Source organism: Pholcus phalangioides, unplaced genomic scaffold, assembly GCF_987345545.1.
Source record: "Pholcus phalangioides strain wild (caught in Gottingen) unplaced genomic scaffold, Ppha-v1.0 ptg000009l_1, whole genome shotgun sequence".
Classification (NCBI taxonomy): domain Eukaryota; kingdom Metazoa; phylum Arthropoda; class Arachnida; order Araneae; family Pholcidae; genus Pholcus; species Pholcus phalangioides.
In genome coordinates, this window is record NW_028301602.1 from 29,878,254 (window position 1) to 29,903,563 (window position 25,310).

At 36.0% G+C, this 25,310-nt stretch overlaps 1 protein-coding gene across 1 annotated transcript; it reads right to left on the minus strand.

The window, feature by feature from the left end:
* Window positions 1-1,110: 1,110 nt before the first annotated feature.
* Window positions 1,111-22,070, minus strand: Fip1 (Factor interacting with poly(A) polymerase 1). Its single transcript, XM_089235944.1, has 5 exons — window positions 21,889-22,070; window positions 17,112-17,246; window positions 6,549-6,866; window positions 6,123-6,326; window positions 1,111-5,341 (listed from the first exon to the last, which is right to left on the minus strand). The coding sequence occupies exons 1-5, from the start codon at window positions 22,063-22,065 to the stop codon at window positions 4,490-4,492; spliced, it is 1,686 nt and encodes a 561-aa protein (XP_089092070.1). The 5' UTR covers window positions 22,066-22,070; the 3' UTR covers window positions 1,111-4,489.
* Window positions 22,071-25,310: the final 3,240 nt, after the last annotated feature.

A 25,310-nucleotide genomic window follows, 5' to 3' on the forward strand; every position in this document is an offset into this window, starting at 1 on the left:
TTTTTATCTTCAAACTGGCTGCAGTAATAACCGTTTGAAGGTCCCTTTGCAAATATGCAAAGTGATGTGCTTAAGGGTTAATTCTACACTGTTTGCATTACATTTTATGTGCTATGTCATGTTCAAATACAGCAGCACCTGTGAGTGAAATTATGAACTATTTTTTTAAATTTACCAAAAATAAACTCTAGGCCATAATAAGTATTTTAGTGCAAACTGTACCTTTTTGTCAATTGGTTGTTTTTTTAATATTAATTTCTTTAATTTGTTCCAAGACTTTTTGCCCACCCTGCATAAAAAGTTGCAACAGAAATTTTATGCGCCAGGCTTACAGGGAGTATATTTTTTTTTGTAAATCAGCAAAATCAAAGATGGAAAAAATTACAAATCCAAATTTATAAAAGGGGGGAGGGAAACTCTTCATTGCCATTAATTTATCACAATCAAAAATAATGGGCAAGAATGAAATAACGCCAGAGATGAAATTATACAAATCTTAATGACTTCGACCTGTTGAATAAGAATATCACCATAAAAAAGTTTCACTGGCTTTCATCACAAAGATATTACCGTTAAGAGTTTAAAAAATACTTTACAAGCATCGTATGGTAAAAATTTTTTTAAGGACCATAGAACTACCTTATATGTCACCAATAGAAATGGTCAACCTTGATGCTGGTTGACTGCTCATGGATATTTATCTTACCAGAAGCTATGTTTAGTACAAGCATAAAAACAATAAAGTATGTGCCAGATGCGACAAATAAACTATTGTGCTGTAATACATTTGCATCCCTATCCTATGTATTCTTATAAATACTTATATTACATTTGTGAAGTTTCTTCTGTATATTTAAATTCTGTTTTCTATGTGCTTATGTTGTGCTACAATGTATTGCATTATGAGTATTTAATATGTAATTTCAGAGAAAACGTGTCCAATCCAGAATTTCTTAATGGTCAAATTTCTGTTCAGCACACTGAATTACAAAAGAAATTCCTATTTCTGCTTCAGACCCAGAAACTTTGTTAAAAAGTTGTTGTTGAGTGTAATTAATCGTAGATACCGCATTTACTAAACCATCTTTACATAGAAATCAAACAGGAAAAAAAAAGGACAAAAGAAAATTTAATGCTATAAAATCAAAAGTCAAAAAACTCCCAAAATGTTACATTTTCCAATCAAGTCTATTATTCCACATAAAATCTTATGGAAATTCTCTCTATACCAGTCTATTCAAAACAATCGAAACAAACACAACTCTGACAACGTAAATACAATAGTACTATGAACATACACATCCACACAACATATCCCTGCGTATACGAATTCATTAGAAATTCTGCAGAGGAATGTGTAGGAGATGCCATGTATGGTTAAGTACAGTAAAACCTCTCTTTTGCAGAAACAGGCAGGATCAAAGAATTCATTCCTAAAAGAAGGATGAACATTAATCAGGTGTTTGAAACGCCTACTTTTATTGTACAAGCAGAATTATTTGGCTATAGAAGAGGGATGGCTGAATCTGAGGGGATGTCCTTAAGAGGGGTTTTACTGTAATAGTCTAATCAAAAAGTTTAGAAACTTTTTTCACTAAAAAAAACAAATAAATATGTAGTATAACACCTATTTATACTGTTTGCAGTGGTTTACCCTGAGCAACCAACCCATTTTCACCAGGGTTCATACAATATCAATGCAGTTAGAGATTTAAAAAAAAATTTGGCCTTGATCACTGCTCACTGCATAAATATGATAAGAACTTGATAAGTTGCCTTTCAAATGTATCCTACAAAGTTTTGAACAATAGTAGACCCTGGATGATGCTGTTCAAAAAAGGTTTGTAATTAATACCGGAATTACATTGACAACTTCGTTTGAACAAGGGAAGAAAGAAAAAATACATAGTTGCACAGGGTAGCTACTCTGAAGAAAATTCCACATAAACATATATATTTGACTCATTCTTTTAGTAATAAAAAAAAGTTGAACTTTTTGAATGTACAAAAAAATCACAAAGAAAAGGCTCATCAATATGCATCACACTGTCTTTAACTGATTTTCTATTTACACATGAAATTTTTTGTTTAACAGGCAAAATTTAAATACAAAAAATTTTGTAGCATGCAACAAGTTCAAATTATGACTCATAAATATCATTATTCGAATTTATTATTGCTTACAGAATAATATTGACAGGCAAAAACAAATATTGAAAATTGATTTTGTGTGTGCTTTTTCCAGTAGTTATTTGATGGTAAATAAAAATAAATATTGAAAAGAACATTTCTAAAAAAATACAGTAAAACCCTTCTTAATGGACACTCCTTAGATGGGGGGTCATTCCCCCCCTCTTTCATGGTCAAATAATAAGTTCCCCTTATATAATAAAAAATATGCGTTTCAAACCTCTGATCACAACTCTCGCCCCTTTTTTACAAAGAATTTTTTTATTCCCTCCAGTGTCCGCAATAGAAAGGTTTTACTGTTTTACAATCAGTTTTTCATAAAGTTGAATGTACATATATTGAGGAAAAAACTACTACTCCATTAGAAAATCTTTTATTTACAAACAAAATATCATAAATTTGGAAACATTTCAGTAGGAATTCAGCTCATTCTTAAATTTCATGTCACGTGTATAATTAACTGTAAATGCTATTTAGTTTCTTTAAAAAGGATGTCAGTCACTTGGTATGATATATAGTAAACTAAAACATTATTGGCTCAGATGAACAGAAAAATAGTGTAAATTAAACACAATTATGAAAGTGACCGAACATTATTTTTGGTCATACACAGTTTATGACACCAAAAAATCTCTATTAAAAGCATCCTAATGCTGCTCCCCAAATATCCCTCTATACAATGCAATTAAATAAATGCATATGAATGCAACATAAAAATTATCCAAAACCCATTCAGTCCCAGCATGCACAAATGTGGTGGTTACTTTTTCCCATAACAGAATTTTTTTTTTTAACCTCAGAGAGTCAAGTCCTGGCTTGTGTAAATTTTAAGTTAGAAATGTGGTGAATAATGAACTTTAGGGACTTTCATCAGAGGGCAGCACTTAAAGTTGAACTTTCAGGGAGGTTAATTAAGACAACACTTCCAGAAGAAAGTGCCTTCGCGCACGCACACAAATGAAAATTTGAAAAAATAAAAAAAGATTTAATGACATTTATGTTTTTAATATATTTTTGAATATCAAAAATACAAAAACATCTTGAAAATTCCAAAAAGAAAAAAAAAGAATGCTCGGGTGTAAAAGGGATATTTCAAAATTAAGAGAAAAAAATTCAAACAATGAAAATTCAAGCAACCAGACAAAAAAAAAAACCAGTTTTTTCTTCTTAAGTTTTAAATAATTTAAAAATGAATTACTTTCATTCCAATCCTTAGCCTCATACACCAATCCTTAGGGTGAAGCTTTGTAAGCTTGATTGAAAGGCCAACTCACTCATTAATTTTGCATAACATACTGAATATCGTTTTGAAAGGGGTCCGTGGCCTTCATTTTGATGGCACAAGGGGGTTCTGTGGACCACAAAAGGTTAAGAACCTCCTTCATTAAAGTTATGGAATCATTATGTAAGATCCCTGCAGATCAAATTAGAAACATTTTTGAATGAGAAAATTTTTGCATTTTAATGTGGTCATGACATCTGTCACATTTAGAAAACTTGATTCATGTGACATGCATTTTTTTTAAGCTGCAACTTTTAGGGCCTTTAGTCAGTAGTGGCAAGTTGTATATAGACAATTTATCCAACTCAAATAATGATATGTGCATGATTGAATGTTACAAATATTTTTAAACAAACTAATTAAAGAAGAAAAGAAAAAGATACATATTTTATTAGATATGAATTTGAATTACCATAGTGAGTAGATGTCATTTCTCCACTTTTCTAGTTACTCAATTTTTGAAGTATCCGTGCAATAACAAAATGAAAGTAAAAAAATAAGAAATAGAATTCAAAACAGTTTAATTGTTACTATATTGATAAATTCAAACATAGAGCATAATAATCAATAACTCGTTTGCAACCAATAATGACTACTGAACAGTGAAACTTTCTTCAGAAGAATAACGAAAAAGCTATCATAAAAGCATCCACTTTGATAATGCACACACATACACTAAAAAAAGTGTGACAGTGTTTAATCTAACAGGAAAAAAAAAATTAAAATGTTCATCTGAAAAAAAAAAAAAAAAAAAAAAAAACTACCATAGTATGTATTACCAAGAAATCAATGAAAAACATTTTGAATGAGGAATATTCACCAATGTACCATTTTATGGAAACAAACGGTGCAAACATCCATCAAGAATTTCTAATGTGGTTCATTTTGTAAATGCATACAAAAAGTATAAGCATTTTTTACACTCACGAGAACTGGATTTTTTCCCTCCTAAGTGACTGTTCAAACAGTATTCATGTTAGAGGAAAAAGTACAACCCTTTACAATTGACTTCGGTTTCTATGCCTTCTCTTCCGTTTCTGGTTCCTGTTGCGAAGTAGTGTCAGACACATCAACAACTGAATTTGTTTCTTCTTTCTCGCGCTTTGACTTCTTATGCTTATGCCTGGATGAATGATGTTCCTCATCGTCATCATGATGACGATGCCTGCGTGATGATCTATCTCTATGCCTATCCTCACGGTCTTTATAATCTTTTGATTTCCTATCTCTGTCCTTTTCCCTACTATCACGTCTTTCCTCTCGTTCATAATAGTCACGCTCCCTCTCTCGATCACGGTCATGGTCTCTTTCGTGCCGGTCCTTATCTCGCCGTTCTCGATACTCTCTGTACTTCCTCCTTTCGTATTCTTCTCTTCGTTTTAAATAGTCATCCTCATTTGCCCCTCGTCCAGCAGAACGGTCACGGTCATGACCCCTCTCCCAGTTACCGTAGTGATCACGATCTCTATCTTTGTCCCTTGAACGGTCTCTATGTCGATCACGATCCCTGTCTCTGTCGCGATCTCTGTCACGATCACGTGATGAGCCTCCCCAGCTGTGTTGAGTGTCTGAATTATCATAATTATGAGAAGATGTGCCAGTGAAGAATTGTTCATCGTACTGAGGTGCAACGTCCACAGAAACACCTACTGGAGGTGGTGGCTGAGAGAATATTGGGTTTCCATACAGGTCTGGGTATGGCACATGACCAGGCACAGTTCCAGGTGGTGGAATTGTAGGAGGTGGAATTCCTGGAGGCAATCCAGGTGGTGGAACTGATAAGTTGGGTATAAATGGAGGAGGAATGTGAGTAGGTGGCATTGATCCCGGCACAGACCCATCATAATTGTCATTCCGGCCAGTCATGACCTATTTCAATGAAAATATACATATAGTTAAGATTAATAAGTAAAATCTAGTCTTTTAGAAACATTACAACAAAAATGAAAAAAGTTTCTTTACATTGTGTGTGTGTATATATACAATCTATATTTCTGTTGCATCAATCTCAGCCACCATTAAGTTTATCGAGCAACTATAACAATATTTTGTGATTATTTAGATCAGGGCTTGACAAATCCAAAGCGTCAGGTCGCCATGGCAACTAAGAAATAAGCACTGGCACCTTATAAAATTGTCTATGTATAGCTAATAAATTGGGCTGTTGAATAGTCTTTACTGGCTAACTAGGAGAAGACCCTTTAATTGCTGCTTCATTATGAGGACTTGAAGGAATCGACTAGGAGTAGAGGCTTAAAGTCCAATCGCACCTTCTCATGGTGCAGCCTGTAAGTAGCAATGTTTAACATGTGGTGAATGGACATGGATGGGCTTCCTCCAACCCACACTGGCCAGCATGGAGGATTACGGCCAAACACCCTCTAAAAAAGTTAATAAATTGGAATTTATTAACTTTTATATATATGAATATAAAATTTCTGAAATTTATATCAGCATATCTATCAATACTGAATGTGATCACTATGTCCTGGTGAGGTAGAAAGGATTATTATTTTTTACCTGTTTTCCGTGGAAAATAGAACGTTTAGCACGTAAAAAAAATTTCTGGCGCTAGATCTTTTTGTGATCTGTCAAACCGATTTAGATAAAATAAGTTTAGACATGTCTATTCGCTTGCACACATATTTACCTGGATCACATTCTCTTTGGCATTGCCAGATCGTCTATTTGAAGAATTTGCACCACAAATGACATCTATACTGCCCGACGTTCTTCGACCTGGTGGAGGTCCAGCCTTCTTTGGCGCAGGTAAAAAGCCAGAATATTTGCTATTTTCGTTGACAGTGGCAATGGGGATTTGTTGATCTTTACCTGGTACCACTACAACTGGTGCCTATAATTATGAAAATTTTCATTACCATTAGCAAACCATGAATACAACATTCAAATCAAAATATGAGAATACAAAAATAACAACCAAAGTTATAATTATTTTCAAAAGCACACCGTGTTGAAAGATTGCATTGTACCAATATATATATTCAATCTGATTCAATCATATAAGAAATTGACAAGTCTCAACTTCGCTATCTATTAAGAACAGGTAAATAAAAACCTTCAAGCTGTTGTCCAGACGTAATTTCCTCTGTTTCTCGCAGTATAATTTCCATGTATCTTCATTAAAACCATAATTGAAATAATCTGTTATATCTGCTCCAGGTTTCCGCCAAGGCTTGTCTTCTATTGTATCCAAATTAAATTCGTATATTGATAGCCCATTGATAACACCGACAGTTTCGATATCAAGGCCCTTTTGTTTAATAGACGAACCAGCTCCAGATGAAAATGCCGACCCTCTTTTTATATTCAAATTAACAGGAGCCCCTCCATATGGATATGCTGCTGTAGCTGGTTTGATGTCCCCTATGGTGATCTGAAAAAAGAAAGGATGGAGAACAAAGTAAGAATGGTTAATGACCAAAATTAAATTCATGTCATCCGGTCATAAGTATCTAATAAACTTGGTCATTGTATTTGTATTTGAAACTTGTTTTTTCAACCCTGTTGTGTGCGCCCCGAAAGTATTTATGTCGCCCAAATGATGCTTATTTCTTGTTACGAAACTGAAAATAGAAACTGAACACAAAACTGAAAATAGAATCCTACTGCAGTAAGGTGGAAGTGAGCATGAATTACACAAGTTCACTAACTGTAGGATGTACCTAGACAAGAAACATATTAAGCTACTGAAAGAGGTAAGATAAAAAATATTTTACGATGCATTACTAGTTGAGAGTAAATAATGGTTGAAATTTTTTTGATTAGATGTTAAATTGTGACAAGTGTTGAGAAAATTGATTCTTTAAGTACAGTGGAATCTCGATAAATCGACACGTGGATATAGCTCTGCATCTATTATTCCCTTGTGTGGTTGGCAGAATGCTAAATTCAATGTAGGGGAAACTCTCTAACTTGACATATAAAACATATGTAACATAAATGGAGCTTAACTCCATTTAAGTCGACCATGATTTTTGTCCCTTCACGACTGGTAAAAAAAAATTGTAAAAATTGCCCATGTGTTACCAGTTCTAAGAATTTTTTGGCATTGTTCATGGGTATTTTGACAATCCTTTGTTTCTTTGTTCTTTAAGATGGGTTCCCTTTTATGCGTTGGTAGCAGGGATGGGGGGGGGGGTGCATGTGAAGAATGAATGTTTGAAACCTCTTGGCTGGCTTATCATTTTAGTGGCATTTCCAGGAAATAAAATATATGCTTTAAACACTCAGTACTCTTTTTATAATAGTTCTGAATCTGAACATATCCATGTATGTCTGTGCACCAAAAATATATTTAAGATATTTTATTTCTCCAATTAACTTCCACTAATCCGGCACAACCCTGGTTTGATGTAAGCAGACTTTATAATTATGACAATATACAAAGTTTTAAGGTGATTTATTTTAGCTTAATGAAAAACATTCAAATCTCTGGGACCTCCATGCCAATTCACACCACCACCAACCAATCAAAAACTAGTTTCTATATTAATTTGGTTTCCTTCCAACTTAGAATGTGTTGTTAAATTTTGCACCTCACCTAGGGTCTTTTTCTTTTTATGCTGAGGGCATAGGTGCCAATTTCCAGACTTAAAAAATCTGTAATATGTCACATGATGATATATTTCGCTACCGAGGAAAACATTTAACACAAATAAAATAAAATTGGGTATTTTTCTGGGTGACCATATGACCCATTTTCCTAGGACATTCCCGTATTTTTGGCTTTCCCAACCTTTTATTACTAAAAAATTGCTTCATATTTTCAATGAAGCTTACTTTGAATTCTCATTTTTCACTGAAATCAAGCAGATTATTATGACTAAGAATATTCGTCACACATATATCATGTTAATTTTTTTTTTTGTAGAATTCATTCTGATCTATTGAGATATACCTTTCTAGTACTTCATTTCCTGCCATTGAAGACTTTGGAAATTTTAGCAATAGTTTGAAACTTTGCTCGGTTTTGGTATCATAGTATTTGGAGACACATGGCAATATTTTTCAAGAAAACATGCTCGCAAAGATTCTGGCATTTTCTTTGGGATTCTTCATTTTTTACAAAGTACAACAAGGATTTTTAGGGGTATTTCTATACAGATATAAAAATCCAGAAGATTTTGATTAGACTAAAAAAATTGGATGGCTTCCGGGTAAACCAAAAGCTTCTGCACCTATGGCTGAGGAGAAACAAAGAACCCCCACCTGGGCTAGAAATTTTACTTGAAGACGTAAAAAAGTGGTCGTGTTCTGAAGCCACTGTGGTGATTGGGTGGTTATAGTGATGGACTCATATCTCAAGGACCTAAGTTCAAACCCCACTGTCGCCACAGTGGTAGTCAGCTGAAGTAAGTATTCTGTGGTTCCCAACTTTAACACACAAATGCAGACAGATCTCCTCCATTAAAAAAGTCTCGCCAAAGAAAGCAACAGGCCTACGATACAATTATTCAATCATTACATTGCACCCACAGTTAGAAAAAATGCATGGCAGCACAACACGCTTCACAACATGTACCAATTCGTTAGAAGTTCCGCAGAGGAACGTGGAGGTACAGCTGTGTTCTGAAGCACATCCCGCTGACCTCTCTGCAACTTCTAGCACGCACCCCTTCCCCTACAGTTCGCATCCACCACTAGAAAACTACTACCTTATGATAGAATCCCAACCTAACCCCATTAAAATATTGAGTGAAAAATCAAAACATGAAAACCAGCAAAATGAAACTTCCCTCTTCAAAAATCTGTTCCCATCCCATGCATATATTTTTTTCCAACCCTTGTACAGATTCAAATATGATGAATATAAGAATAGCAAAGCAGTACATATCAAGTTGAGATTTCAGAGAGAGGCTCCTTTAATTCAGCTCATAAAGTTGATTACAATAGAATCTCAATAAAAATATATATGTATAAATAATTTACCTTTATTTTCATTTCCATACTAAGTGCCATTATGAATGGCAATAATTCCCGATTGAATCACTTACAGGTAAAATAATTTAATTTCCCCTTTAAAAAACTAGGTATTCCAGTTACCTATAGATCCACCAGGGAAAAACAAATTTCTTTTTAATTAATTACTTCATAAACTGTATTTTTACTCATTATATTTTAGTAGGGGGAAAAATAATCCAAGGATTATTTAATACTCTTTCAAATAAAATAATCTCAGCTACTTATCATCTATCAATACTAAACTAGTGGAATCAATCAGAATCAAGCCCTGATCATCCCCCCCCCCCCACACACATCAATTAATAGTAGTAGTGGTTGTTACATAAATGAGTGTGAAACTGAAATAATTCCATTTTTTATTTGGAAAAAAAATCTCACCAGACTAAAATTAAAATGCTTAATTAATTAAAATACTTAATTATAGAAAATAAAAATGCAAAAACTATCTTTCATTTTTATTTCAGATTCACATGAAATAAATATTACTTTTTAGTTAACATCAGGATTGAGTAAGGTGACCATATGTCCCATATTTCTCAAAACACTCCCATAATTATGGGCATCAACTTTTTTAACAAACAATAAAAATGGCCCATTATTTCCAGTGTTTCAAAAGAAACTCACTTGAATTTTTATTCTTTACTGAAGGATTAAAATTATTTTTCCAATTTTTATAAATTATACGATAATTATGATTATAAATATGAGTATTCACCTCACATATTTGACACATTTTTTTTTTTTAAATTATTTTTCCCCAATTATAATTCACTGAGATTTGCAACAACGCTTCATTTCTTGCTATCCAGCAATATTTCCCAGCTTGTCTTACCTTTGACTTTTTTTATTCATGAGATTTGGCGATGTCCTGTATTTAGGATTAAAATTTCTTACATTCTTCTAGCAGAAATATAGGCACCTTAAGAATTTTTGGTGGCACCTGAAAATTTTCTTTCATAGAGTGAGGAAAAAACAGAAGGAAGAGATAAGTTTTTTTTATTATAAATGCTGGTAGTTAATGTAAGAAATTGATTTCTAGTGAAACACTCTAGCTACTGGAAAAATAGAAATTACCAAAAAAAAAAAAACCAAGAATGCTATAAAATAGCTGCAGCTATGGTTGCCAAATGTCATGAGCACATACTCACTGGTTGTGTTTTACTAGGTGATGCCATCTAGCTTCTAAGTCGGGAGTGCAAGTTTAGCTCACCTAGAAAAACATGTCTCACATCTTAATTTTTAGGATGCAGAAACACTAGCAGCAACGTCAGTTCAAACGCACATATTTTTAGCACGTTTTATTTTTTTAGGATAAAATTGAAATTCTGTCAATATAAAACACATTTTTTTATTTTTTCAGCCACAGGAAAGTTTTTCACTACAGTTTTGGAATCCCTGTGTAGAGGAAAGACATTAAACTTTTAACTTCGAAGACAGCCTAGATTAAGGGTCTTCAACGTTTTGCATCCGAGGACTACATCAATATTTCCATAAAGTTAGGAGGGCACATTTAATGGGAGAGGGTGAATCACGGGGTTAAGCTGCCCCCTACCTCCTATGACTATACAATGAATTGCAATGGTAAAATTTAAATTTATGTTACAAAAAATAAAAAAAAAAGTTATAAATTATAATTACCAATGATTAATAAGCTATCATTAATTATTAAGTAATTATTAAATAATTTGACAAATTTAGAGCTTGCTCATTGAGAGTTTTGCACAATAATACTCAGGACTATCGGCCTGATCAAGAAAAACTCTTAAAAAAAATTCATCTTGGAAATAGTAAATTTAAGAAATTTATTCCCCTCGACCACTATTGATAAAAAGATTTCTGATGAAATTATTAGCCCATTTGGGCTTGCAACCATTCTCTCAAGTAGTTTATTGTGTTTACAGCATGCACGCACGCATAAGCATAACCCAGGCACAACGGACACATTAAGTAGTCATACACGAGATATTTGAAAATTAATTAGTTTATTTACAATATATATTTAATTGTATATTTATATATAACGTAAATTATATTTTACAAATTAACATTCATACTACAAATTATTTAAGATAGTTAATTATTTAAGATAATATACTTCAATCAAAAATTCATTAACACTTCAGTTGGCCCCCAAAACAATTAAATATGCAAACCTGAACACTATATGTCACATACAAGAGAAAGAATATAACCATGCATCACTCACCATCTTCATTGAGAGACCCCTCTGCATCACTCCAAGGGCTTAGACCTCCCATAGCCGCCTGGTGACCCAAGCACCGATTTCCCAGCTTCCTCACAAACCCTGGTCCTGATATTTACTTACCAACTCGTCTCATTACTCACTTTTTGAATCATGATTGTCCTTACTATTTTAGATTTGATTATGGACGTCCCAGTCCCTTGGAAAAGTTTCTTCTTCATTACTTGTTAGGTTTACTCATAAGATTGGCTATTGCCAATCCATCCCTCATTCCATTTTGGTCCACACAGTTCTGCGTTCAGGACCTTGAGAACCACAGCAGCCGTTACCTAACCTTTAATTTAACTTCTTCAATCTTCCTCTTTCATTGAAGCTTCCCATGACTAATGTACTCAGCATTTCACATCCTCTTTTATACTTTAAGGGGTCATTCAAGCATTACGTCAGCATCGATGGGGGTTCCGATTTGCTGAGAGGGGGGGGGGGTTTGGATGATGCTTATGTCATCAACCACCCTTCATGAAAATATGAAATATTCTTAATGGCATCTTACTCGGTGCGCCAAAAAAGATAAAATCTTTTGCTAGTTTGTGGGCACCCGAACTAACATTTTCCCTAATGATAAATCCCTTACAGAGCCACTTCAGTGATCTCTAAATGTTTCACGGATCCTTCAAGTGCTCAAAAAATGTGTCCGGGCTGCTTAAGTGCTATGGAAATGTTTCCAGGCTGCTTAAGTGTTCTGGAACTGTGCACTGTCCACGCCCCAAAGCAGAATATTTAGCACTGTTCTGCGACCATCCCTCAGCTGACTGCGAATGTTCTGCGGTGAAAGTCCCCATACATGTAATAGTGTTTTTTTCATACTTTTTTCTTAAAATTCTTCCAAATTGTTCTGCGACGTACGTCGCAGATTTTGGCACATTCTGCTTTGGGGTGTCCACGGATCACTTAAATTATTTGGGAATATTCTGCGGGTAACTTGAGTGATGCAGAACCGCACTGTGGGGCTGCTAAAATGCTCTAAAATTGTTGAACATATCACTCAAGGGATATCTAAATATACCACAGATCATTTAAGTGTTCTGGAACTGTGTCGCAGGTTACTTAAGTGATCTTTGAATGTGCTACGGGCCACTTAAATGCTCTGGAATTGTGCCACAGGTCATTTAAGCAATCTGTAAATGTGCAGCTTAATTCATTTTTACAAAATTGGGTTTGAGGGGGCAAGCCATATCAGATAACCTTCAGGGCCACATTTGGTCCACGGGTCAAGGGTTTACCATATATGGCTTAAAGGGTGGGTCGCAATAAGTTTCTGTAAGAGAAAGTTTGAGTTCTTAGGGCCTACCCTTTAAATAGCATTAAAATTAACAGAAATCAATTATAATAACATATAAAGGTATTTTCTTTCGAAATTTTTTTTAAAAATGTGTTTTACATTAAAAAATATTTTTTTCATCTGGGGGAGATATGAATGAGCCCCTTATGCCCCCCCCATGTACATTTATGACCCCACCAATTTGCATTAGGAGGTGGGGGCAATGCTGACGAAATTTTGCTGATTGGTGGCGGGGGGGGGGGGGGGGGGTCGTCAGAATTTTGCTTACTTTTGTTGACACAGAAGGGGGTAAAAAATGGCTAAAAATTTGCTGACATAATATTTAAACGGCTCCAATTACACTTCAATAAAGAGATTCTATTTCAACTTAATGCCCATCATCTATTCTCCACCTTGAAATTTGTCTTTTATTCATCGGTACCCCTTTATTTTCGATGTTTCTCTGTTTTTTCTCTAAGACGAAACTCCTACAACAATCCTTCTTACCCAGGGCACCAATGGAATATAACCGACGAGATGCTTTGTGACGGTAACTCTAAAAGTTTCCCTAAGGGATTTGAATGGCGAATGCCCTATCTACTTACATTGGTCTGTGATTGTACTGACATCAAGCTCTTTTAATTCGGACTGTTCCCACCAGCTGGACAAAGATTCTTTCATCAGCATGGAGCCATTTACTTTACACCCATAAGAAACACGTCTACCCTCTATAGACAACCATTCTTATTTACATTCCTTTTATTTGATTACTTGTTCTCTGTACCATAGTGTTTTAATGCTACCAGCTTTATTGGCGAGTGAAAACTTACAGTGTGGCGGAGTTTTGCCACTCATGTTGCCAAGACTTTTTATATGAACTCATTGTTGCTGTGTTCCAATGCTTTTTTTTTCACAACCTTCATTATCTGTTGTAAGCCACAAGCTCATGCTTGCATTATGCGGCTAGTAATATTTAATGTCTAATATGTTATTTTAGTTTTTTAACATTTATATTTGTTAATAAATTTTAATTAATCAACCTTCACAGTAGCCCATTCGTGAGAAGCATCATTTTAGTTAGGGAGTCAGATAGTGAATAAACATCCGCACCGTCTGTCACTAAATGTGCTCTTTACATTTAAACCCAAAATAATAATTTTAAATATACTCGAAAATAGTAATTTTAAATATTGCCCCCTTTCCTATTTCTATTTCAACTAGCACAAGCTAGTTAACAAAATTCAGAAAATTTCAATAAAGTATTCTTACCGATTTAAAGTGGAAACTGGTAAGTAATAATTCTGGTCAAGATTAGATTTTACTGCAGATATATCAAATGTTCACAAGATTAGAATGTCCACAATGAATTAGAATTATGATCATGGTTTCAGATAGTGGAATGCTGATTTAATTTCTCACTAATCAGTGTCTCGGCAGGCCACGGGTTGAAGACCCCTAGCCTAGATACGAAGATATGTTTTGGAAGCTTTTGCAAACGTTAAAAAGGAATATGAAAGATCTTGTTAGAGGATGAAACCAGAAAGATGGGCCAAGTCTCACAGGTGGGTGGAGAGGAAGAAAGTAGTAAAAACTGGAATAAGTTGATTTTGAGAAGAAATACCTGAGCGTTGTAGAGTTAAATGACAAAAAATTATGAATAACCAAATATTCTACAATGCCTGAATTCAAAGATGCCCTCAAGGGTGTGCAACAGGCACAGGTGTACCCTGCCCAGTACTCTCTGTGGGGGGGCCTCTACACTCTAAGAGAATGTAAATAGAATCTTTTTCATTTCATTCACAAAAAACTTTTTCCCATTTTTTATCAATCGAAAAAACAAGGTGACTGCTTCTTAAGTACAATAATAATTACAAAAATTCAAGGAGAAAAACATGGGACAAGAACACAGCAATTAATTGTCGAAACTGCTGAAAAAACTGTCATTGGCAGAGAAGTAAAGGGTCCCACTAAATTGCACAAAAGAGCAGGACATTTCTACATGTCTGGATGGCAAAAAATGAGGGAAAATATGAGGACGCCCTGTAAAACAAGGGTCATGGGGGTCCCTTGTAGGGATCAAGGGTCATACTGAAAATTAATGCCCCAAAAAGTGAAAGTGTCACCAGAGTGAATAGGCCTACTGTATGATTGTTCTTTGGGTAATGTCTGCTACGGGGAGAGAAGTTCTACTATATAAGGGATAAGAGGGAAAGTGAGGGGGGAGGCATGGGGGCTCACACCCTTCCTCCAGCTAAACCAAAAAATTTGGGGAAAAATTTATTATTTTATTTTGTTAAAAATATATTCAAAGAAAATACTTTTTGTACATTATTTTGATAAATTCCGGTTTGTTTAAATGCTGCTTTGAAGGTTGGTAACTCAAAATTTCTCTAGGAAAAATTCTTGTGCCCCCATCCCCAAATGTCAATTCTCTGAATTCCCCTGTATGTAAGAAAATTATTCTTAATATCCTCAGTGAATGGACCCCATACAACTGCTGTCCAGAAATGACTTCCTTTCATTTCCGTTTGCCAGCTGCCCGTCTCCCCACACAATGAATGCTTCGCATACTTAGACTTATTTTTGTAGGGGTTCTGTTTTTGTGAAAATGTCTCATTTTTGTGAAAAGGGTCATTTCGTGAAATTAAGTAATTTTGTGGGAAGCCAATATCTAGCTAATCTTTGTTTATTTCAAAACAAATGCAATGCTAAATTTATAGTTCCATTAATTTTTATTTTATAAAGGGTCCGTTTTTCAGATCCAGAATTTTGTGAAAGGTCCAGAAAACAGACTCAAATTTTGGCTTGACAGACCCTTGTGAATTTAAGAAAATTTGAAATTCCTTGAGTATAATACAGAGAAGATAAGGGATTTGACTCCTCCAGCTCCTGTAACTCCGACCCCCCCCCCATTAAGAAGATCGCCATGTCTTCATCCTGACAGTGAATTGGACTGGGTGGGTTGAACTTTCCGTATGGGATGAAGTGCTCTGCCTTTTTGTCATACAATAATTGATTGATCAAACTTCTGACTGTGCCTTTTGAAATATGATTTTATACAACTTTCTATAATTATTTATCATTGGTACCAATTGTACACTTTGACTTTCACTTGATTCATTTGATTTGATTTATGTGATTTTAATTTTGGTGCATTATATCTAATCTTTGACACATCTATAAATTCTTGTTTTGCCGGAGATGCCCGGGTCCCTCCTGGGGGGGGTTGGGGTGGGGGACTGAAGTGTTTACGTTGCTTCATGCAACAGATTCTGGGTTTCTCCAGTGAAACAAATATTTTTTTCAATGTACCCAGTGTAACAGTGTCTTTGCTGGAACTTTCTCTGGTTCAATCAATCTCAATGTTCCTATTTTTTTTGAGCGGGGAAGTTATTGTATTAGGACTGCAATAATTATAATATGATTCTTCTAAAAATAGTTATTCCTTCCCCTATTTTGTTTTACCTCCATGAGACTGTACATTGATGATGACAACGAACAAAAATTGTATTGTAGGACGAGTCAAATTCAAATGCCTTATGTTTCTGAAGGACAATCTTAATGACTGAGGGGTCCATTTATGGGCAGTAGCAATCTTACCAGATTTTCAAAACAATAGGTAATATTGTGAAAGTGTCTCAATAGTGAACGTACACATCACATTTGTTAGTGTATGAATTCACCCTAATTTTTGTAGCTCAGATGCATGTGCATATAAGCCGACACATACCCCCTCGTTTTATTGTATGCACAGTGATACTTATAACCTACATCCTTTTTTACCATTGTGATTGGGCAAGTTACAATATTGAAAAGTTGACAGCAAATGTTTGCACTTCTTTTTTTTATAATGTTCCAATGCAAACAAGTTTGAACACAATTTATGAAATTCATACACGACTTGTATTTGTTTTCTATCCCTTGACACGTCAACTTCTACCTCAGTTGTATATTATAACATAAATTTTAACGAATAACTGAAAAAATGATTTCGTAAACCCCTTCCTGATTTTCGAACAAACGGGCAGAATCAGTTTTTAAGATTGTCTTGTATTTTTACAATCATACACTCTAATTTAATAATGTACATTAACTGATAAAAAAAACTTTCTGCATTAATATATAATAAATACCTGGACATCGTCATCTGAATCATCCTCATCATCTGAATCTTTGTCTTCATCTTCTTGGGCAACTTTCCCCTCCTCATCTTCATCTTTTTCGATAATTTCCCCATTCTCGATAGGTTCTGTACCAGGAGGAACCTCCTGGAACAAACATTAAAACAAAAGACTTATCAGTAATGAGAAAGAATCGAAACACATCTTTAAGAAATATCTTTTTTTCCTTTTCTTTCGCACAAGCAACTTGGCAACAGGATCATGGTGAACAGGATGTCAAATTATTTGGGGGGGGGGGGGGACCTCCAAGCACACTGTGAAGTTATTGAAAAACATTAGAATATGAATTACAAGTGCATACATATACTTCTAATATGTATGCACTTGTGAAAGTGTGTTTAAGTTATTCCATATAAATCAGTCATTAATAATTATTAATCCATTGTTCCATCACTAAAAATGTCCCCCCCCCCCTCGAAATAAATTTCTGGTATGGCCCATCCCTAGCATTTCTGGCCGATTGCTTTCTTTCAAATTTCTATATGTTTAAGCAAAGCAATGTGAAAACACCAATTTTTTATCTAATTCAGCTCAACTCAGGCAGAGAATATTAAAAAGTGCAAAAGCTTTCGACTGACGTGATCAATGAATTTTTCTCAATTGCTCACACGTTTTTAACTTCTAAAGATAAACAAGTAGGTGAAACAAAGAGAAGCATTTGGCAATGCCTCAACAACTCAAATTATTTTTGAATCATCCTAATGAATGACAATGAAAGTCTCAAATAACTTATATCAGGGATGTGTGTGCAACCTTTTTGGGACCAGATACTTATTATAACAAAAAATCTTTATTTCAAACTGAGCACAACTCTGGTGCATCGCCATGAGCCATTTGCTGCTGAACGAGTTGTGCTGGAAGTGTATATGTAACTAAGTCTGAGTGCATATATCTAGTTTTTTCTCAGATCATTCATATTTCCATTTTTTATAATTTTTTGGATACCAGCCATGGTAGTTTTAATCCTGCAATCGTGTTTTTGACCAATCTCAAAAAACTTTTTTTGCCCTGACCGATGCATTATTTACAGTAAAGGTTTTTATATCTATTCTAGAGAATGTTTATTCAACATCAGAAAAGGCCATTGTATTATTTAAAAGAGAGTCCTGGTTTATATTATTTTCGATCCCGTATCTGGTCAACTACATCATATTTTCAATCTTGATCTCTCATTTAGACTACAATGCATTATTTTTAATCCCGACCGCTTATTTAGCTCATGTTTTGTTTGTCCCACTACTGGCGGGTGCGAATGAAATGGAGGTGCCAGGCATGTAGACGAAAATCTACAACCTATTATAGCATTATTGCTTATATTGAAAATCAATGAGATTGGTATATTCTATATAAATAGGATAAATTCAATATTCCAGATTTCATACAAGATTATTCTGTGATTATGCAGGGCCGTAACTAGAGGGTGGCAATGTCAGGTGGGAACAAAAAACACCATTATAAAATTATTGTATTCTAAACTTGTGGGAGCAGAAAAAATCCCAGTTAAGGCCCTGGATTATGTATATAAGGACAATGGTGCAGTTGCAGATTGACTGCAGATGATGTATTCTTTCATATATGTATACATAAAATATTGTTGTTTGTTATTTTTATATAAATTTATAAATTTCTGGATACACCCATCATCCAGGAATGCTTCGATAGCTTTGAGATATAAAGTGGGTTGTGTAGGGTCCTTCAATATCACATTGTCGTTCATTTTTATTGTCATTTTTTTTCATTTTAACAGACATGGTATTATTCCCTTTTGGCGATATGTCAATTTTTTTTTCTTTAGAAAGAAAGACATCTGAAAGCATGACTGAGTTGCTAAGAGTGAATATTTCACTCTTGACAACTTCTCATCATGCTTTTGCATGTTTTTCTAAAGCCAAAGAAAAATTCACTGATGCATTGCCAAAAAGGTAGGGGTTACCAGACATCCTCGTCTTTAATGTCATTTCAAGTGTCAGTCCTCCGACGTTTCGAAAAATTCACTCTTTTCAGTTTTCTGAATTTTTTTCCACTGACCAATAGCCATAAAGATTTACAAAATGGTTTTTTTTTTGCGGTTCTGTTTTAATTGGGAAAAATAGTTCTGGCCAGTTTTATTGGTCAGAATAGTGATGCCATCTGTTGTGAAAATCTATAAAGTGACATCACTATGGGGTACGCACAGGTGTTTTCCTTTCTCAGTTTTTGTGTGAATCTGGTAAGCCTACAAAAACGGTATATACTACAGCGGTTAAAGGGAATTTTTCATTTAAAAAGCCATAGTAATATTTTTGGCAATTTTTTCCTTTGCTAAGGCAGACATCCAAAACCATGACGTCATTTCACTACTGGCAACTTCTCATCATGCTATAGCTGTTCGAGAGATTGAACAGCCATAACATTATCCTATTTTTTGGCAATCTCTTTTATTCTTTCTCTTCTCTTTTATTTGCCAAGTAAGACACCCAAAAGCATGACTCCATTTCACTTTTGACTTCTCACTTTTGGACGTTTCACTCTCACCAAAGAAAAAAAATTGCCAAGAAGGGATTGTACCATAGCTGTTGTTCGAGATTTCACTATATATACTGTATCAAGGAGCGGTACCCCAGGTCGATAAGATACTCGCCTAAAGTACCAGAGGATGTTTAGAGTTGTCGCGAGTTCGATACCCGGTTTGTCCTTATCAGAAAACTTTCCTGACACAGGGTACAACAAAAATGGTGACATGATCACAGAAAAAATTACTCTACAGAAAAAATGCTGGGTTAGCGCACCAGCCTCTCGATGAGTATAAAACAAGCCTGCTGTTTGGAATCAACAATAAATTGTAGGTCCCGGTCTAATTAGCCCTCGTGTGCAGAAAATGACTGTGGTGTGACAAAAATGATCAATATACTGTATCCATCTGCAGTAAATAGTTTAGTTGGATGTGTAAAACTTTATCATTTACTGCTCAAATTACCAAAGCTAATAATATATATATTTTTAAATCAATAATCAGTAGTTAAACATACACAACAAATCACATTTTTGAAATTACAAACACGAAGATTTATTTGTTTATAATATTAATGCATTATACACTGATGAAATAAATTAAGAGAATTTGCATATTTTATCGAATTTCATGAAAAGAACTGAACTGAATGTAAAACCACTGCTTCTAGACAAAAATGCAAATCTTGTACGTCAAATACCTAAGCGTATACGTGTGTGTAGGCGGAGCAAGTAGAGAAACAGGCTTTATAAGTGCGCGTAAGTTAAGACACATTTCGTTCGCTAGCACACCTCTGTGAATTTCTTGGTGTTATTTTGCAGCAATCGGTTAATTTCAAATTGTAACAGTAAAAATGAGTAACCACCAACGTTTAGATGATGGAATGAGGTGGCGAATTGTGAGGAGGCTAGAAGCAGGCCAATCTCAAGTCCAGATTTGTAGAGAGTTCAATTTAATGCCCAGCGTCTTGTGTAACTTATGGAAACAGTTCCAGGATACCAGATCCATCGAGAGAAAGCCTGGCCAAAGTCGTCCAAGAGAAGATCGCCATTTGTCGATTATAGCGAGACGTAACAGGAGTGCTACAGCTTCTCAGCTCTCTCGTGACTTGTATTCAGCCACAGGAAGCCGTGTATCAAGGGTGACTGTTTCCAAAAGACTTCATGAGAGAGGGTTGTTTGCAAGAAGACCTGCTGTTTGTGTCCCGCTCACTTCTACGGACAGGAGAATCCGTTTATCATGGTGCAGAGCATAGAGATTGGAGTATGGATCAATGGGCGACCGTTCTCTTCACTGATGAGTCCCGGTTCAGCCTAAGCACCGATTCTCGCCGTACGTTCATATGGAGAGAACCAGGGACCCGCTATCTACCCTCCAATGTCAGCGAAATCGACCATTATGGCGGAGGAGGTTTAATGGTCTGGGCAGGCATCATGTTGGATGGTCGCACATCTCTCCATGTCTTGAAAGAGGCACTGTGACTTGGAGCCCTATGTTCGCCTTTTCAGGGGTGCAGTTGGCCCAGAGTTCATTTTAATGGACGATAATGCGAGGCCACATAGAGCTCTTCTGCTCGACGATTTTCTAGAGAGTGAGGATATTCGCCAGATGGATTGGCCAGCCAGATCTCCAGACCTTAACCCTATAGAGCATGTCTGGGGAGGGCAATTGCAACTCGCAACCCCTCTCCGGGAACGAAAACAGCGTTGCTGAAAGAGTGGGACCAATTGCCACAGGAAATGATAAACTGCCTTATTTCAAGTATGAAATCACGCTGCGAGACCTATATATCTGTAAGAGGGGACCACACCCCCTATAAACCCATTTTTTTTGTTTATTCTGCAACCGCTGTGCGTAACGAGTGTTACGCACGATCATGCGTGTGTATTACAATTATTGAATGGTTATTTGTTTTGTATTGTATCAATGTATGTACATATCAAATTTCATTAAAATCGGTACAGTAGTTCTAGAGATAATCGACCAAGTGCAAATTCTCTTAATTTCTTACACCAGTGTACTTTAAATGACAACAACCGGGACATATGATAAGGATCGATACCATTGGGTGCCCATGCGAGATAAATTATAAATTTATCGGCATCGTTTTTGAGAGATAAGAAAACTTTAAAACTTATCATCTTTTAAAAAGGGGAGTTTGAGCTGAGGTGTTTTTTTTTAATTCAATGTGTTTTAAGATATGGTACATTTAATAACAAGCTTCATATTATTCAGTACCTCACTGATATCGCCATTGGTGGCTGGAGCGGCATTTTCGTTGCTCTCCTCGACTGGGGCGGCTGGCGTTACATCTTCGACCGCCCTCTCGAAAATAGCGTTGATCTCTTCCTTGCGCTGATCTTCGGCATCGCCGTAGAGCCATGCATCATCATCTTCCAGTGGCTCGGACGCCATTTTTGAAGGTAATCCATCGATGCTGTTGCCACATTATAATATATAAAACCATGGTTTCTAGGATATATAAAAATAAGATGTAGCGGATCGAGATTAAAGAAAAGAAGGCTGATGAAATGAGAAATAACCACACGTCCTGATTTCTAACTTCATTTGACCCTCTTCCGAAAGGCCGATTATATTTTCGTCAGAAAAATGTGAAAGTCCGCTCCAAATATAAAAAAAACGGCCAAATATTTATTTTTTACATGGGCGAAGATATGGAGGGGCATGAAGCAATTCACCCCCCACCCTACAACATCGAAGATGATGTGTAATGGTTCATTCGCCTCATTTCCCAACATTTGGCAATTTCGCCACGATTTGTGTCGTGATTCGTTCACTTTTGGCATCATTTTTTTTGGTGAAAATTGGCGATCGCCTGTGTTTTTCACGTGTTTAAGATACAAAATTCTGGTATGTTTTCCGGTTAAATATAGTCAGACATTGAAAAAACGAATCAAATTGGAAGTTCATGTCGAAATATTGCGGTTCTTGCTGCCATCCATCTAGAAATGACAGTGCTTCAAAAGTGAACGAGGAACAGAAAAATAGAACTAGTGCTGCTATCTATTATTGGGAAAGCAAACAAAAACTATCAACTAGTACGATTTCTTGACCATAGATGGCGGCAAACAGAATATATTGTGTTTGTCTTGCTCTTGGTCAAAGCCGTTCAAATTTCTTCTTGTTAACAAATATGGCAGCGCTAGCCGAGAGCCCTGTATAATTATTATTGTATTATTATATGGAAGCCCACATGTTGAATTTTGCAGCCGGATCCTGATGAAATGTTCCTGACATTATTGCTGATACAACCTACCATTTTAACATTTAATTATAACTAGGCTGACCATATTTCTTCGAGAGAAATACGGGACAGTGGGATTCAAAATACGGGAAAATACGGGACACCGCCAATTATCGTCAAAAACAACGCCAAAACCAAACAAAGTTGCTAAATATTGTTCAAATTACGGAAAAATCACAATGGCGGGAAATGATGCATCGCCGCAAATTGCCGTAGATTAAAATGTATTCCACGAAAAACAAACGTTCAAGACAAATGTGGGAGATTAATATTCTCATATATAGTTGCAATTATCGTAAAATAATTTATGAGTTGAAAAATAATGTCAATCTTTGACTTCAATAAAGAATAAAAATTCAAGTAGGCTTCGTGTAAAATACGGGAAAAACCGGGACACTTTTGCCAAAAAGTCGGGACGGCCAAAAAAACAGAAAATATCGGGACTGTCCCGGGAAATACGGGACGTATGGTCACCCTAATTATAACCATCAATATAATCAACTCTCCCGACAATGTGCCAGTCGGAAAAAAACCCTTTTGAATAGTTGTTTAGATAACAAAAGAGAAAATAATCTATAGGCTAAGATGTTACTGATGTAAATATGGTCGTTCTTGACTCACTGTAGTTCTGCCGAAATATGTATGGTTTTGACCTACATGATTTCATAGTGTGAAAAATATTTACTTTTCTAAGGATTTACTGCCATCTAGTTTCCAAGGATGATACTAGATGTAAGTTTTATTCACTTTTATAAGTATCAGATGCCAGTTCCTGTACCATAGTGGGTTTCATTACCCCGATGATGTATCCAGTCTCTGGATTTACCAATTCGTTAGAAATTCCGTAGAGGAATGTGTACGAGGTGCATGTACAGTAAAAGTAGTAGTAGTCTGGCGGAGGAGTTCTACTTTTTGAATGGGGAGATCGGCTCGCATTTACACCTTGAAGTTAGGAACCACCTTATTCAGCCGATCACCACTGTGGCGATGGTGGGCGTGCTTCGAAGCTGGAAAACTCCAGAAAACAACTTCAGCCGACTACCACTGTGCCATCAACGGGGTACGAATCTAGATCCACAGGACGAGAGTCCAGCACGATGCCCACACGACCGCAACTACCCCGTACTACTACTACTAAACCATACATGTACCTCGTTCGTATTCCTCTACGGAACCTCTAACGAATTGGTACATGTTGGCGTGTGCGTGTAGTGAAACCTGACTTGAAGTTTGTTTCTGTGACCTGCCACCAGTATTTTCTAACTATCGAGTGTAATGATTGAATAATTCTATCGTTGTAGGCCTGCTGTTGCTCTCTATGGCGAGACTTTTCAATGGGGAGATGGCCTTGCATTTACGCCTCGAAGTTGGGAGCCACAGTAAACCAACACCACCACTGCGGCGACGGTGGTTTTCGAACCTGGAACCTCGCGATGCGAGTCGGTCACTATGACCACTCGACCACCGCAGCGGCACTGCCCCGTGGAAAATTTAGGGAGCTGCAGTTATAGGTTTAATAATTATTTTGTTATAAGGGAACAAAGAACACCGTTATGAAATTATCGAATTTGATAGTTGTGGGAGCGGTAAAATCCTGTTTATCCCGGGCGACAAAAAAATCCTAGTTACTGCCCTGGTCAGCATCGCAGCTATAGCAGAGCTGGTGTTGCGCTGTCCTTCTCCTGCCCCCTCGGTCCAACGTCAAAAAAGATGTGTGCGGGTGATCTAATATATATGTGTATGCATCAGCCTACGCAGGTTTTTCTTGAATGTTAAGTTTCTTACTGAAAACACACCATAATCTCGGTGCAATGGGAATTCACCCCCTCCCCCTCGCGACTTTTCTTGCGTATGACAATGTGTGTATCTCTGAACGTGTGCCATAAATTTTATCACTAAAGTTAAAGTAGTTTCAGTACAGCCAATCGCTGCTCCCTATTCTGCTTTTTTAATCATTTTTGTCGCACCTCGGTCATTTTCTGCACACGAGGGCTAATTAGACCGGGACCTACAATTTAATGCCGATTCCGAACACACACGCGGCAGCCCTTTTTTATACTTACCGAAAGGTTGGTGTGTTAACCCTTCGATGTGGGACTCCCTGCGGTAGCAATCTTTTTCTGTGGTCATGTCGCCGTTTCTGTTGTACCCCTGCGTCAGAGTCAGGAAAGTTTTTCACAAGGACGAACCGGGTATCGAACTCGCGGCACTTCTAAACATTTTTTGGTACTTTAGGCGAGTATCTTATTAACCTGGGCTACTGCGCGCACCTGCTTTTTTAAAAATATTTCTGAACATATAACTAATTATATCAGTAGAATATAGTAGTTCCTCAATACTAATTAACTCAATTATATTAGTATGAGGCTTTTTGATCACGGGATATTTCCCTCTT